This window comes from Harpia harpyja, chromosome Z (assembly GCF_026419915.1).
Source record: "Harpia harpyja isolate bHarHar1 chromosome Z, bHarHar1 primary haplotype, whole genome shotgun sequence".
Taxonomy (NCBI): domain Eukaryota; kingdom Metazoa; phylum Chordata; class Aves; order Accipitriformes; family Accipitridae; genus Harpia; species Harpia harpyja.
In genome coordinates this window covers 75,105,286-75,121,496 of record NC_068969.1, presented here as the reverse complement: position 1 = coordinate 75,121,496, position 16,211 = coordinate 75,105,286, and the positions used below count along the sequence as shown (strand labels likewise).

The window sequence follows — 16,211 nt, the reverse complement described above, 5'->3', positions numbered from 1 at the left end:
AGCTGAAACCAGGACAGGATTGGATTAGGGGGGCTGTGTCTGGAAAGCTATGTATTTGTTGGCTATAGAGTAACTTGGGGAAAGAAGAAATACCCTCCACCTGCTGATAGTGTTGGTTTGTGCCCTATCGTGTGCCGTTGGTTTGACCGTAAGGTGAAATCAGACAGGAGAGCCTCTCCCAGAAGCAGTGGAATTGAGCAGAAGAGAGTCCAGTGCCCTTTAAGGATGATTAATTATTTTGTTGTTTTCTTAATAATAAAAGTAAGAGACAAAATAACTGATTTGGGGATACCATTTTAAAAGACAAAAAACAAAAAAACCAAAAAAAGCAAAAACCCAAACCAAAAAATCCCACCATAAAATCGTTAGATGAGACAAGTAAACCAAAATCACTGTCTATTGATTTAGACAGGATGAAGAAATTAGCTATCAAAAGTAAGAGGTAGTTCAGGAGGCATTTCGTTTTGACTTGACGTTCTCAATTTCTAGTAAATTCAGCTATGCCAAAATACATGCAGGAGTATATGCAGAAAACTACACTGAGATTGTAGAATAATAGATGGCAGTACTGTTGAAACTGAGCTTCCTGATTAAGTATCCTTACATACCCATCTTGATCAAAGTGGGGAGTTATACAGACTTTCTGTTAGCTTTTCTTTTTTGCATTATATTGCAGAGACTAGCTTCCACTTAGTACCAAGAAGGTAGTGGGAGATTTGGGTCACTTTTATTTACTACAGTAGTGCTTTATAATGTGGTTTCTCATTCCATAGTTGTAACTTATTAAAAGCCATACTATGGTAGATAAAACTTGTTTTGAAATAGCTAATCCTTCTCGCTTGGTCCTTTGTTTTGTTTTCAAAGTTCTGATGTGGTTTGGGAGACAAAACCCAAGAAGAAGTCAAGATGGAGACCAATGAGTGTTAAGCAGACTGATAAATTAGAACAAGAATTCAAAGATTACAGTGAGCTAACTCCTTCAGAAAATAAGATTATTGAGTTGGAATCAAATGTTTTGGTAATACTGATATTTCTCTAATTCTATTGTTTACATGCATACACAGGAAAAAGATAATGTATCAATTTTGCTGTCTTTGAAGAAACTTCCAGTGAAAATTGAGATGATTGATTACATAATCCATTTGAAAACCCTTCTCTTTCTCTGTCTAGAAAAAAAATCTTTGGAAAAAATCCCTAAACATTTGAAAGCTTGCTATAGACGTTTTGTTGTTAGCCTTTAACTTTGAAATTGAAGTGTAACATGCATATGAAAAAATAATTCCAGAAATTATTCTGGAATGTAGAAGCACATTATGCTCCAAATGCTGCTGTCCTTGTCTGTAGATGGATTCTAGATACTCATTAGAATTGTGTTGTAGGTAAATGAACATGCTATAAGTAAATAAGCCAATTTTTATCTCAATCGTAGACTGTTATACTATACCACTCTGCCTTTCTCCAGACAGCCATGTATTAAAGGCTAGTAAAGCCCCAAATAATGCAATATTTTGTAGTTTTACTTCTATTGAAATTTATGACAAAATTTGATTGTTTTAAAAAAGTTATGACATCTGCCTTAAAAGCTGCAAAATTTTTACTGCTAAGCTATCTTTGCAATGTCAATGAACAGTGTGAATTTTAAAGTATATTATAAAAAGCAGTCTTTTGAAACACATAGCAAATTTTCTTTAATAATACGATAGGTATGTTTAACTCCTAATGGAATGAACATGAAAATTCAACAACCAAATGAGATTCCCATCAGAAGGAATTATCTGCCAGCTTTAAAAGTAGAATACAGTTCATCTGCACATCAGAAGTCTTTCAGAATTCAAATTTACAGGATACAGGTGAGTCTTGTCAAAAAACAGTGAGTGAGTTATTAAGAAAAAGCAACTTTTATGGAAACTTGGAATTTTTCTTTAGAATTGATTGGATTTGTCATGTTTTGAATTTAATTGTACTCACTGGCTTCTACATCAGTGCTTCTCAATCTTTGGAAATACTACTTAAATGCTTCTGGAAAAAAAACCCCAGACAACTATGACTGTTCAGGAAAAACATTTACCATTCATCTTCCATGCTTTTTCTTGTGGCTTTGCTTTACAATCAACAAAAAAATAGGTACAGTCTCTTGTCTTGCATATGTTCAAGTTTTTAAAAACAAATCCATTGCAAAAATTCTGTGGACCATTTATTACCACCAACTTAGAGAAACTTTTCTAGACTATTTGAATTGGATGATTTCATTTTGAAAATGGAGATATTTTGAACCACAATAGCAGCTTTTTTTCTGCTTTTGAATTGGTGGAATGCTACAGGTAATGTTCATAATTCTTGTGTTTGTCCTGATTTTAAAATATTTCACTGTTGAAAAGCTAACGTGCTGCGCCTTGTCCTGTCCTTACCCCTATTAGATACAAAACCAGATTCCTGGAGCCATATTTCCCTTTGTGTTCTATCCTATTAAACCTCCAAAGTCCATCACCCTGGATTCAGGTTTGTTTTTCTAGTTTAACATAATCCTTACTTCTAAAATGACAAGATAACTCGCTTGTACTGAAGATAACCATGTCACTTATCAGATGAAGTCTGTATAAGCTTACTGACTACAGATAATGCAAATACTAATGTTAGAGATAGGGAAGCAGTTTTCTCTACAAAGAAGATATACAGAAAACCATTTGAACAGTTAACAGTTGGAAGAAAACAAAATTTCTTTCATTCATCAATATTATACCTTTTAAGCATATCTTTCTGACACGCTAATTCAGTGCTCTTGGAGAGTGTAACGTGAAAGTTACATTTGGATCAAGCTTAAAACAGACTTTTGGCAGTTGTATTCAGACCACAGTTAAAACTTAATGCTGGCTAATATAGGAGAAGAGTTGCCTGCTGAAAATAAGAAAAGGTCAAATTGTTGCTTATATTGATGGCAGTGAATTTGTGACACCATTTCTGTATTACTTGCATTTGGAGTTCCAGGGCAGTGAGGATTCAATCTTCATTTTTAGTCATCTGATTTTTCCCTACTGCCCCAAATAAATTGTTTATCTTAATCATGTTGATTATTTTTTCCTTTGCTTGCATCTAATAGATGACCTATTGACCTATCTGAAATAATCTTAACTAATAAGAAAAGAAATGTGTGCCAGTGCCAGTCTAAACTCAAAATTCCTATGTGAGTCACCATTTATAAGCTCCGTAGATAGCAAATTATATTTTGCCTGTTTTGTATGTAGCCTTCCAACTTCTCCATTGCTTGGAACATAGAGCTCAAGTCAGTATACTATGTCTTCCATTAACTCATTAAGGGTAAAGTCACTTGGAAGACCAGAGTAATCTCAGGAGGGATTCTGCATTGCAACAAAGAATACTGCTTGTAATTTTGTACAGAAGCTAATAAGATGTCAGGTGTTCATTCTAAATATGATCAATTTCAAGCTACAGTGGAATTCTTTTTTTTGTTTAGTTTATATTTTGGTATTACCTGTTGGAAAATCTTATTCCATGACCAGGGAAATTATATAAGTCTAAGATTATATCAATATTAATTCGCTTTTAAATGAAGCTGGTACATTTCCAGAGATCAGTGAAATAGAATTTTTATGTTCCATTTCATCCTTGCCTTCCTATTCCTTTCTGTTCCTGCTCTTTCCCCTGATTTAGTTGTTTGCTAGTCATATCCATTATGTAATCCTACTTTACAGGATTGAGAAAATCCTGAACATATACGACATTTTCATATTAAAAATATAAAGGTACGTATATCATATAAAAATCTGTCCTGATCTCTTTTTACTTTACAACTTCATAGCACCAAAACCATTTACTGATGTCAGTATTGTCATGAGAACTGCAGGACATTCACAAATATCTCATATTAAGTAAGTATTTTGACATGTTTCATCTCTTTCACTATTGATTTGTTTAATCAAGATTTAAAATTAATATAGGGGCAAAGATAATGCAAGATAATTTTACACCAACTCATTCTCAGAAAGATCAGAGCACTTAGAGGGATGAAAGCTCAGCCCCCTTTATTATCCATATAATGGCAGAGTAAAGTAAGGATTTTTAAGTGTGTTTTTAATGCAGATTTTTAGTCATTTTTGATTGAGAAAAAACTCTGTGTTTAACAGTGCTATATACAATGTTAAATGCCGCTACTTGTTTAAAATGGTTCTGGTTACAGGAAATGTGTTTATCTTACACCTCTATGGGAAGCCTTCTTTTCACCAGTATTGGCGAATCCCTCTAGGGGCGGTGGGAAATAGTACATGAAGTCAATACATAAGTGGCCTAAATACCCTAGATTAAGTTTTATGTGTCACACGTTTTCATAAAACACCTTAATAATTGTTTTTTGTTTCATGTGTAGGTATTTTAAGGTCCTGATTCAAGAGATGGATCTCAGATTAGATCTTGGCTTCCTGTATGCACTGGTTGAATTCTTTACACAGACTGATGTGCTGAGTGACCAAGAGGTAGAAACCTTTTGTTGTTTAAAGATTAATAGATTTTTTTAAAATTTGTAATTATTCAATTTATATTTAAAAAAAGAAAAAAAAAAACCAACTTGGTCTTCTGTGTCCATAACACTGGTTAATTCCTGTGTCAGAGACTAATGAAGCTGTGAGGTTTTTAAGCGCTACCATTGCCTGAGGCAATCAGTAAACACTTCCTTTTATCCTCATCTTGCATGCTATACAAAGAAGGCTCCAAAAACTTTTTGAAAAGAATGAAACTAATGCTGTTGTAGGCTCTTTGGTCTTAGTAATGCCTGAGGCATCAGTTAATTAAGAACCCAAGACAGGAAGGAAGTGAAAGTAATGCTCTTTTCCTTAATGCAACTTATTTAAAAAAAAAAAAAAAAGGGGGGGGAAATCTTGTCCAGGAAATCACTGTAACTTACCTGCCCGTAAAAGGAAGGGAGAGAGAGGTTGATGAGAAAGTGAGAGTCTTTAGTAATTTTATGTAAAATTATAAAATTGGAAGATGATGTAATTGACATGTTGATACTAAGTGGAGAGGAGAGGGCAGCGGGACGGAATTTAATTACTGTACATGGAGAATGAGAGAAGTTTGTACATAGGAACAGTAGAAATGATAATATGAAATGCAAGGTAGTCTGCTTGGAAAATAATGATAAAAACTTCAGATATAATCATAAAGCAACAGAGGAGCCAGAGTTTCTTGGATTTGCCAAAATAAAACAAAAAAGGTGATAAGCTGTATAGATACAATGCAGTTGGGCATGCTGCTTTTGTTAAGAGTATTGAAATTTTGAATGTCAGTACACAACGAACTGATAGTAAATTATTTAGCAGAAAGTGTATTGGTTTTGTCTGTATCTCAAAAATGCTCTAGTGAAAAATGAACCAGAAATATTTGCATACAAGATCTTCCTGGATGAGTAGAGCAAAACTGTCCTTTTTCATGGGGCATTAAAAGGTAGTGTCTTACTGTGGCAAGTGAAAGGTACACCGGAAAGGCAACTTACTTTGCTTTTATTACCCCATATCTACACACCAGAGATTGAAAAAACTATTACTGCTCAGAGATTATACTAAAATAAGGAGAAAAGATTAAAAAGTTGCTCCAGTGTAAATATAAATTGAAAAATAGAAGGAACTGTAGAAGAACAAGAGAATTTATTTCTGGAATAACATTTCAAGCAAGATAGGAATCTTGTTAGAATTTTGTAAATTTACAGCAGAATAAATTAATGTAAGACTTGTCTGCTATGGGTTGTAGTTCAGTAGATCTTTTCATCTAAGTAAATTGGCTACTCTTGCATGGTATAATGTATTAAATATACCCTCAGTTTCCTACTTTTGTTTCTTAAGCATATGGAGTTCTTTATTTTGAATTTTAAAAAGAAGGTTCTGATTTTGGTGGGTTGTTTGTAGCTTGTTTTCTGGCCTCTGATAAAGGAAAACTAAATGTACTGTCCAGTTCACAGACATTTATGTGGTTACCTTGAGTTTGGGCTTAGCAGGCATGAAGATGTAGTTGATTCTTCATAGTCCTGTCTTTCTTTCCTGTTGCTGTAATTTGAAGCCTGTGGGTTCTTTGCAGAGCTCTAGAGGCACCACAATTTTAGAAAGACTCACAAAACATGTTAACTGCTTATTGACTTAGGAACTCTTGTCTCTTGGTGGTAATGTAAATTTTAAGTAAAATTTTAACTTAAAGAATGGGATCCTCTCTGGTGAGAGGCACCTTTCTCTAAATCAAGACCTAAGCGTGTATTTCTATATAGTCTTTTCTTATTATATTATAAACTCTTGAAGCAAAACTAAGTAATTTTTTTAAAGGCTAAATGAGTCTAGTTTTGTTAAACAGTATAAGCTTAATTAAACATCTTCAAAAATTTAAATAGTAAGAATGAGCGGTCTAATTGTGACTTATGAAATATAAGGAAATTTGAAGGCTCTATTAAAGCAGAGATTCAATGAACATTAATAATGTTACTTTAGAATTGTTTCAGAAATGTCGGTGTATTTTCATATGTGGGAGTATGTAGTCTAAACTGGTGGTTCCCAACAGTGTGCTAGGGCATACAGTTTGTTACATCTGTTGATACCAGGTGTACCCGTGAATCCTAGATTATTGTGGTAGTTTGAAAAATTATGTTAATTTTCAATGCATGGTTGTGTAGTGGAAAAAATAAATTGTTGTATTTTATTCTCTCTTTCCCCTCTCAGTGGAAAGATGAGTGATTTGAGATCAGCATTGTGAGCTAAATCACTGAATCCAGAGATTAGAGGAAGTCCTCTTCTGCACTTTCATTTTTATTGGAATTGCAAGGCATAATTTTCGGATTTGGTCCCCACTTAATATTTAGTACCTTGACTGTTCTGCTTGTTTAAGTAGCAAGGTGGTACTGGGGTTTACTGTTCTGAAAGGACCTCTCATTATTTTCAGTTACAACTTCATTTTCTTTGACTATTAAGTTTTTTCTGACTTTAGAATTGTAATTATTTAAAAATCTTAAAATGTTTTTTTGTACTTGGCCAATTCTTGAAAAACTGTTGTAAAGTAACTCTATCTTTTGAAGGAGAAAAGAAAAAAGGGCTAGATGGAGGTCTTCTCAGAGTTTGTAAAAGTCTAGTTTCTGTGTACCAGAAAATAGTCTTTAGTCTAGTTTTTTGTATTTAAAAACCTATGTGCTGTATTGTGTGTTCAAAGGGTATACATGTATGCCCTTTGTTTGATCCACATAAAAATTGTTCAAAATTTACTTGAAATATTTAGTATTTGAACTTTCATAAAAATAGATTTTTTTTTTTTAACTAATAGATGTATGTTGGATTGTCTTTTTATACATATGTTTCCTCCTCTTCATACAAAAAAAGGCAGCAAGCAAACTCAAAAAGTCCTTTAAAATGTCGACTAAGTAAAAAAATAAGATCAGGAGAGTATAAGTAGTATTAGTCAATGTATTGCATCTCAGTGACAAATGCAGGGTAGTTTTATATACTCTAAATTTTAAAGTAATATTTTTAAAAAATGCATTCACAGCTAGAACTTTTCAAAAAGGATGTTGAATCTCTGCAAGAAGAACTGATGAGTGTGTCGTCAATGGATACATCACAAATCAGCCTGTATGAATACTTTCATATCTCTCCAATTAAGGTATACCTTTTTCACAGTACAGCCTGTGTTTGCTCTCTAACTGAAGAATTTTTGACTCCTGTAGGATAGTAGGCACTGGAAATAAAGAAACATAATGGTGATCAAAAATAAAATAAAAATGTCCTAGAAAAGTGCTTTCATTGTAACCACTAACTTATATGGGGTTTATATTAATATTTATTAAATATTTACATTAGAAGTTCATTATTTTATTCATATCCATGAGTTTCTTCATATACAGTAATACTTTTTATTATTTAAGAGATCCTTGCAAAATGCTATAGTTTGTGTGCAGACAGTGTGTTGGGGATTGGGGAATGAGTTCATTTCTAAAAAACATGTACAACCAGCATGACTGTGCAATATTTTTTGCTTTATCATTACTTACTCACTGGAAAAACAGTTTTGTTTTTTGACTCCAGTAAAGTCTACTTTTGGCTATTTCCCCATTCCCGTAAACATTCAGGTACACCTGTTGACTAATAGGTGCATACTTACATGGAAACAACAGCCTGTTTGCCCAAATCTAACTCCCATGCATTTTTAGCTTACTGGTCTTTGTTTTTTGATTATTGCATAGCTGACGTTGTTAAAGCTGTGATGGTACTTTGTAGGCTCTATAACAGTGCTCAGTAAGAGAATCTAACCTCCATCCCCTGGGAAATAGATCAAAGAATGGTTTGAGTTTCACCTCTACAGTATCTGGTAAGAAGTTAGAAACAGTCTGCTATTAGAACAGGTAATTGCAGGAAATGCTTGGCTAGCTTTATGTAAACAGCTTAGCTTAACTCATTCCAAGTATATCTAGTGCTGTTTCAATGTATCTTCATTTAGATGTTCATAGGTACATCTCCACTTGTTTTATTACAAAAGCTACTCCTGACTTGGCAGAATTAAAATGCCCCTTACATGTTAAGGTAACAAAGTGAACACTTTGTAACAAAGTAAACAAAAGCTTATTTTTTAATGTATTCTGTCATATTTGACAAGAAAAAGTACATGGAGGAGAGAGGATGGAGTAAATGGTCTTCAGGTTCTAATAAAAGATTAGTCTTTAACAGTTATGAAGTCAATATACAGCTGTGAATTGACAATGATTCTGCAAGACGAGCTATGTATCTTTGAAATGAGATATAGTTAAGGTCTGTTATACCATAAATTAATGAATGGCACGTGGTGTTGTCTTCAGAGAATTGGAAACAGACATAACTTCTTTTCATCTGATTTTGAAAACTGCTGAATATGCTTGTGCACTATAGAGCCCTCTGAGCAATTTTCCTGAATGTTTTTCTGTTTTGAGACTGTCATCTGAATTTCTGTGAAACAAATACTTTGGTTAATTCAGGTCTGCCCAGGTGTGGTTTTTCTTGTATATATGTTCCAGTGTTTGTTTAGCACCTGTAAAACTTGTGTTAATAATTATTTGTTTTCAGGCTTTTGTTTCTTGTTCTTGCCTGGACACTATGCTATGTTACTATTTTCAGTCTGCTTTGATTTTGGGTATTAGTTATAGAAACAAAATGTTTTGGAAATAAGCTAATAGCTTGTAACCTAAATTATAACTAAAAGATTCTGGAGACCTTATCTGAAAACATGAGTAAGCAATTTCAAGTTCTTGTTTTCTTAAAGGTAGTTCTGGTTATACAGTTTGACTTTCAGTGTTTTTGTACTGCCCTACATGGTGTATTTATGTTTTCTGTTATGAAGCCAGTATGATTTCAGTCAAGATTAGAAATGTCTTATCTCAATTTTTAAATCATCTAAAAGATTATAAACATAGAAATATAATACTTTTACTAACCAATCATGTTATTTCCCAATCTCATTTTTATCCTTCAGTTACATTTAAGCTTTTCACTCAGTACGGGTGGAGAAGATAGTAACAAAGAAGAAAGAAAGAATGAACTGATACCACTTCAGTCCTTGAATCTCCTGCTGAAGAGTATAGGGGCCACCCTCACTGATGTACAAGATGTTGTCTTTAAGTAGGTTAAAAATACGATTGTAAAGATTACTTCCAAAGATTAAACCAATATTACAGATGTTAGACTTTAATTTGCTCTCATAATAAGGACTTACTTTTTCTCTTTTCTTTCTTTTTTTTTTTTTTAGGTTGGCATTCTTTGAACTCAGCTATCACTTCTGTACTACACAACAGCTCCAATCAGCAGTTGTAAGGCATTATTCAAAACAGGTGAGCATAAGTAAATTTCAATATTTCAGTAAATTTATATTTTGAAAGCACTACTATGTGCTTTGGTTCTATGAAAATAAATAAAATTACTTTCACTCTTGTATGTTCGTACAAAGGTTAAACACATAAACACATTATTTATTAGTTGTATTCTGTTGCCTTTATTTTGGGGGCAAGTACTGTTTCCAAATTATCACTAGAGGAAAAGTGGCATAGATGCCAAAACAACTTGCTGGAATGGATAGTGGAAGCAAACACAATACAGCTCTGATAGAGCAGGATTGGCATCAAAATATTAATGTTTTTTCTTGGATATTAGTAGTATATGAATTATGAAGCCTCTTTGGCCTTTGTGTACTGTTCAGGTCCTGTCATCCAGTGGAGACAATCCAGCAGACACGCTTTTGCATAAAGGGATTAGTCCTCTTCTATCCATCCATCATTAATAATATGGGATTCTTTGAACATATTAATTTAGTGCTCTGTCCATCTTTAAAAGCAGAAAAAAAACCTATAAAGGGTTTTAATTGGGGAATGAATTATCTTTTGTTCTCTGACCCTTCCTTTTTCCAGAGGGAAAATTTAAATCTCCTAGGATATGCTCAACCTTTTTTTTAAAAATGAATTACACTTCATATAGATGTAGTTGCAACATTTTGCAGTGACTATCAATAAAATTTTCTCGGCATATGCAAACAGACCAAATTTTGTCCTGTAGCATGAGAGAAATCTAAGTAATGTGCTTGCTTTGTAAAATCTCAAGAACATTAATGTCAGTTGTTTATGAAATACTTGTAAGAAGTAATGTTTATTTGGCTGACTTAATATGATTTACTCACTGTAAGATCCTTTTTAATACAACTACTTCTACTTTTCCACATAATTTTGAGTTTTTTATATTAAACTCATATTACTTCTACTTTTTAAAAATCTCAATATACTACACTGTTTGCCTTTGTTTTAGTGTAATTTCTGAATATTTTTACTAATAACTATTTTTATTTTAGGCTATTAAACAGATGTATGTTCTCATTCTTGGCCTTGACGTCTTGGGTAATCCATTTGGATTCATAAGAGGCTTGTCTGAAGGAGTAGAAGCATTCTTCTATGAACCTTACCAGGTAAAAATCTCTGCTGCCTTCTTATGAAATGTAGCACAAGTAGAGAGATATGAATTAAATTGAAAATGTGGATATATTAATGCCTTTTTTAGTTTTAAATTTTGATTTAGAATTGAAAATTTAAAGTGAAAGTGCCAGGAAAAGTTACTGGAAAACTCAAGGGAGATAAAACAGAGAGACTAGTCCATTTAACTTAATTCACAAAAGACTGTTCCTTACTGTTCTTATTTTAAAATAAATCTGCTTTTTTTTCCATTTGCCTTAAAATAAGCAGACTGCAGGGAATGAATTAGTATTCTAAAATAGTCTTTCTCTCACAAGTGCTCTCATGGGCACTTTCACACTTTATCACTCGTTCCTGCGCTCTTGTTCTCCTTGTTATATATAAATTCCAATAAAAATGTAAGATTTAAAAAGATGTAATGCATACTATTTGAAGCTTAGCATTGCATTTATGCAATCCTTTTTATTTAGGGAGCCATCCAGGGTCCTGAAGAATTTATGGAAGGAATGGCGCTAGGACTTAAAGCACTAGTAGGGGGAGCTGTTGGTAAGTTTCAGCATTATGGTAGTATACTTAATAGTAAGCAATACAGATGAGTATTTGTAAATTGTATTGACATTTTACATTGTTTTATTTTCCAATAGGTGGCTTAGCTGGTGCTGCATCGAGAATCACTGGTGCTATGGCAAAAGGAGTAGCTGCGATAACTATGGATGAGGATTACCAGCAGAAGAGGAGAGAAGCCATGAATAAACAGCCCACTGGTCTGAGAGAGGGTATCACTCGTGGCGGAAAAGGATTAGTTTCTGTAAGGAGAAAAAAAATTACAAAAAGATTAATGAATTTTATGCAGGCAGGAGTAACAAATATAGAGGCTGCCATAGTCACCAGAGAGTTGTTACTCTTTATTTTAATTCTGGTTTTGCAAATATATGGCCAGAATTGATTGATAGTTTTAAAGAAAAATATATGAGGGTAGAAGAGAAGGTAGTAACTGTGAAGCAGGTGCCTCTAATTCTGTTAACTTGTAGTGAATTTTAGAATACTCCAACACATGTACTTTGAGGCTGTTCACCAACGAAGTAGTAAGAGAAATGTAAAGAATGAAAAAATATAATCTGAAAACCTATCTGTAATGTCTCTTGTTTCTCTTGGTAGGGTTTTGTCAGTGGCATAACAGGAATAGTTACAAAACCAATAAGAGGTAAGTTTAGGTCTTCTGATGCATTAACTGTTCATATGCTGGTAAATTCTTGATATTTGATGAGACATTATGTATTGGATGGAGTTAATTTTCCCCATAGCAGCCGTCATAGTGCTGTGCTCTGTATTGGTAGCTAGAAAGGTGTTGATAACGCACCAGTGTTTTGGCTGCTGTTCAGCAGTGCTCATACAGCATCAACGCTGTCTCTCCAACATCCCCCCCTCACCAATAGGCCTGGGGGGTGAGCAAGGTCTTGGGAGGGGACATAGCCAGGACAGCTGACCCAAACTGACCAAAGGGATATTCCATACCATATGATGTCTGCTCAGCAATAAAAGCTAAGAGAAAGGAGGAGGAGGGTGGGCATTTGTTATTATGACTTTTGTCTTCCGGAGCAACTGCTATGTGTATTGAAGCCCTACTTCCCAGGAAGTAGCTGGACATCACCAGCTGATGGGAAGTAGAGAATAAGTCTTTTGTTTTCCTTTGCTTCTGCGTGTGGCCTTTGCTTTTGCTTTATTAAACTGCTTTTATCTTGACCCACAAGGTTTTTTTCCATCTTATTTTCTCACCCCACCCCCACTGAGGAAGGGAGTGATAGAGCAGCTTGATGGGCACCTGGCATCCAGCCAAGGTCAACCCACCACACATTATAAATCTGAGTTATAATACCTTTTATCAAGATTTTGTATTCCTACTGACTTTTAGTTTAAATGTTGTTTACGTGAACTTTATGTGGAGGAGAATATGTAGTTGCATATCAAATAAGATTTGTAATTAAATGGTAATTAAGTTTGCTAAGATTGTAAGAAAAACTTGGTGTTTTATAATGATATGCTGCACTTAATCCTTTTAGGAGCTCAGAAAGAAGGAGCAGCTGGTTTTTTCAAAGGTGTTGGAAAAGGCTTAGTGGGAGCAGTAGCTAGGCCTACTGGAGGAATCATAGACATGGCAAGCAGCACATTTCAGGGTATTAAAAAGTAAGTAAAACAAATATGAAGAATGACATATGGCATTAAACAGACAATAGTAGTAGCAGTAGTACATTGTGTCTTTGTGTTGCTTCTGTGTCAATGTTTCTGGATCTCTCAACTTTGTTGTTAATACAGATGAGCTATTAAAAAAATCTTATCCATATTGTTATTTATATGATAAATATGTGACACTTAAATGCTACCAACTATGTATTTTTTAAAAAATCACAACATCAAATCTCAGGTATTTCTAGTATTCCCAAAGAAACTAGTTTGAAAGCCTCAGTGATAGGACTTCCTTTGATTGCTGATTTTTTCCTTTTACCCAAAATATACAGGAATAAAGGACTTCTTAGCTGCATCAGAAGTTACTTTTTATATTATTGCTACTCTGTAAGATGAGTTCCAAGACAAGCAGGTCATGCCAGGAATCTGTCCTGGTTGTTCTGACTGAGAACTGTTAGGACTGCATATTGAATACTGTGATAGCCTCACTTTAATAAAGCTGTTGCTGTACATTATCTCATGCTGTAATATGTAAAGAAGTAGGAGAAAATGTTTTGAGGGGGCATTTAGTAGTTTTGTCTGAATACAGCTGTTTAATGGCCCTGTTCTTAGTGAGCTGGACCACTTTTGCTGCCATGAGATTGCCAGTCTCTTGTTTTCCACTTCTTCAAGTTCTTTAGCAGAGAAATGCAAGAAAAATACCAGAGCAAAAGTTCTGTATTGCACAGATGTCTTTAATTTTGAAGTTTTGAAGTACAATACTTAGACACTAACTACTGCAGATGTGTGCTGCTCTGTGCCATCTGATTTTCTAATAATCATTCTCTGAAATAGATTTCTGACTAAAATCTATTACTGTTTCGTAGACTACCTACTCAATGTCTATTCATATGCAAAAGCACATACATAGACAACAACAGTTGCTGTACTAGTACGTGAATTTAATTTTTATTTAAAATGATGTAGAGCCTTTGCTAAATATTATAGCTGAGTAGAGATATTGACACATACCTTAAATTTGCTGCTTTATTGTCAGAGTTGCAGATTCATCAGAAGATGTGATAAGCCTGCGCCCACCTCGCTTCTTTGGTGAAGATGGAGTTATTAGACCTTACAGATTAAGAGATGGAACGGGAAGTCAAATGTTACAGGTGAAGAAAATGAAAGATAATTTGACATACATTTTAACTCATCATATGTTCAAATAAATATTTAACAGAATTTCCCATTTCTTAAATTCCCTACCGCCCCTTACTTAGTAACTCAGTAGTCAAGAAGTTTCATTTACTTTCTTAGGCTTATGACCACTTTGGTTACTTGGTTTCTGTGATACAACTTTTGAGAAAGACACCATAATTTACACCGGTATATTGGTAGAGGTTTCTACAAGATACAGAGCATTTTGAAGAAGAAAAAGGTTTATATGTGTAATTAAAAAGGTTTATGTCTTTAATTTTTATTTTTGATAAACAGGGATGATAAAAACAAAGACACTTTTTTCAGTAATTTTACAATACACATTTTAAAACTGAATTTTATGTAAAACAGCATTTTAAACACACTTAAAATAGCTGTATTTGTCATACTACAGCCATTGAAAGAACATAAACAGTTTTGAAGTGGAATACTGTTTGCATGATGAACATGCTGAGCAGCAGCTATTCTTTAATAATTCGGCTGCTACTTAAGCAAATTTACTTGGATATCAAAGTGGAAATAGTTTCAACTGTTTTGCAGCTTACAAAGTTTCTATTTTTTTCTCTTAGAAGTAAAACTGCATCTTAAAAATATTCAAACGTAAGAAAAAAAGTAGTAATTAGTGATTGCATGAATGTAAACAGAATTTTTAAAATACACATTGAAGGATTCACAGTGTGACAGGGAAATGTTGGAGAAGTCATACAGAAATAACCTTTTTGGAGAAGCAGATAAGAATGAAGTAGCCTTTGGAGACGATTTTTAGACTATTTTGAGAATTGCCACAGCTGTGTGTTTCATGTCTAGTTCCAATCTGGTTGTTTCTGTTCCTGCTGCATTTCATTAGTGTGTGTTTTGTTTTCTGGTAGAAGAGGGTTGTCCTATTTGGGGCATCTCAGCTATGTTCGCCATACCATTCACTGGTGATATAGTTCAGCAAACTGTGAAAGTTCTTTGGTAATAAATAGTACGCCTCTGCCTTTCTTCTAATGAAGTAGCTTTAACCCGTGCTCTCCAATTTAAACCTAGTGTTATAAAGCAGTATTACCTTAACTAGAGCGTAGTTAGAAGCCACTACTGATAAACAGCATAAACTTATTTCTAATCTTTCTCCTCTTTTTGGTAAGAAAATGAATTCCAAAACATCCCATTTTCTGTTTTTAAGTGTACCACTAAAACAAATGCTAGTGAGCCAGCAGAGTCAGGTCTAATGTGCAGAATTCTCTAATGATTTTGCATTGCTTTTGCTTCTTAAATTTGTAGATGTTTGCATTTGGGTTTTTTTTCTGAGAAACCTTTAAAAAATTCTGCAATGTAATATGTAATTCTAATTTTTCTCTGTTGTGTGGTTGAGTACAGTACCACCACCTTGCATTATCCAACTTAAAAAAGCTTAAAGGCGTTGCCTTGCGTTATGCCTGTCATATTTTGTGATGGCAGCCGCCATTTGACAGTAGCTAAAGTTGAGAAATTGTATGTTTCATATTAGTTTTCACTACTGATGATTCTAAGGTAGAACTACTCTTGAAGAAATGTTTTGAAAGCTCCAAACAGGGTTGTAATTCTTTTAGTAGGCAGTCAAATCAGAAAATATTGAATCGTGTAATTTTTTTTCAGACATTAATTTTTGATATAGTATGTTTGATGTCTTAATCTTATTTTACCCTCAAGTGTACTACTGTTTTCGTTCTTGATGTTTCTGGTTCTAGAGATTATTCTTTGTTTTGCATGAGACTTAGTTTATTTCATGTCCCCTAGCTGAAGCAGTTTGAATAGCATAATATTTTCTTATGGGGAAAAAAAGATTATTTTCCACTTTTGTATTATTTCTATGCGTACAGGTCTGGTGACTGGCCCCACTGCAGGCACT

The 16,211-nt window shown here is 33.9% G+C and overlaps 1 protein-coding gene across 9 annotated transcripts in view; it reads left to right on the top strand.

Moving 5' to 3' along the window:
- VPS13A (vacuolar protein sorting 13 homolog A) overlaps window positions 1–16,211 on the top strand; it is a 108,825-nt gene that overhangs the window by 78,339 nt on the left and 14,275 nt on the right. For 7 of the 9 annotated variants that reach the window (XM_052775612.1, XM_052775610.1, XM_052775609.1 and 4 more), the window contains 14 exons: window positions 865–1,018; window positions 1,704–1,850; window positions 2,418–2,499; window positions 3,818–3,887; window positions 4,382–4,487; window positions 7,528–7,641; window positions 9,481–9,626; window positions 9,754–9,835; window positions 10,843–10,956; window positions 11,431–11,506; window positions 11,605–11,768; window positions 12,119–12,164; window positions 13,021–13,144; window positions 14,181–14,295. In XM_052775612.1, the coding sequence (XP_052631572.1) occupies window positions 865–1,018; window positions 1,704–1,850; window positions 2,418–2,499; window positions 3,818–3,887; window positions 4,382–4,487; window positions 7,528–7,641; window positions 9,481–9,626; window positions 9,754–9,835; window positions 10,843–10,956; window positions 11,431–11,506; window positions 11,605–11,768; window positions 12,119–12,164; window positions 13,021–13,144; window positions 14,181–14,295 (1,540 nt within the window). Of the gene's footprint in view, window positions 1–864; window positions 1,019–1,703; window positions 1,851–2,417; window positions 2,500–3,817; window positions 3,888–4,381; window positions 4,488–7,527; window positions 7,642–9,480; window positions 9,627–9,753; window positions 9,836–10,842; window positions 10,957–11,430; window positions 11,507–11,604; window positions 11,769–12,118; window positions 12,165–13,020; window positions 13,145–14,180; window positions 14,296–16,211 lie in introns of those variants that run through there. The other 2 variants (XR_008233326.1, XR_008233327.1) reach the window with 2 other exon arrangements.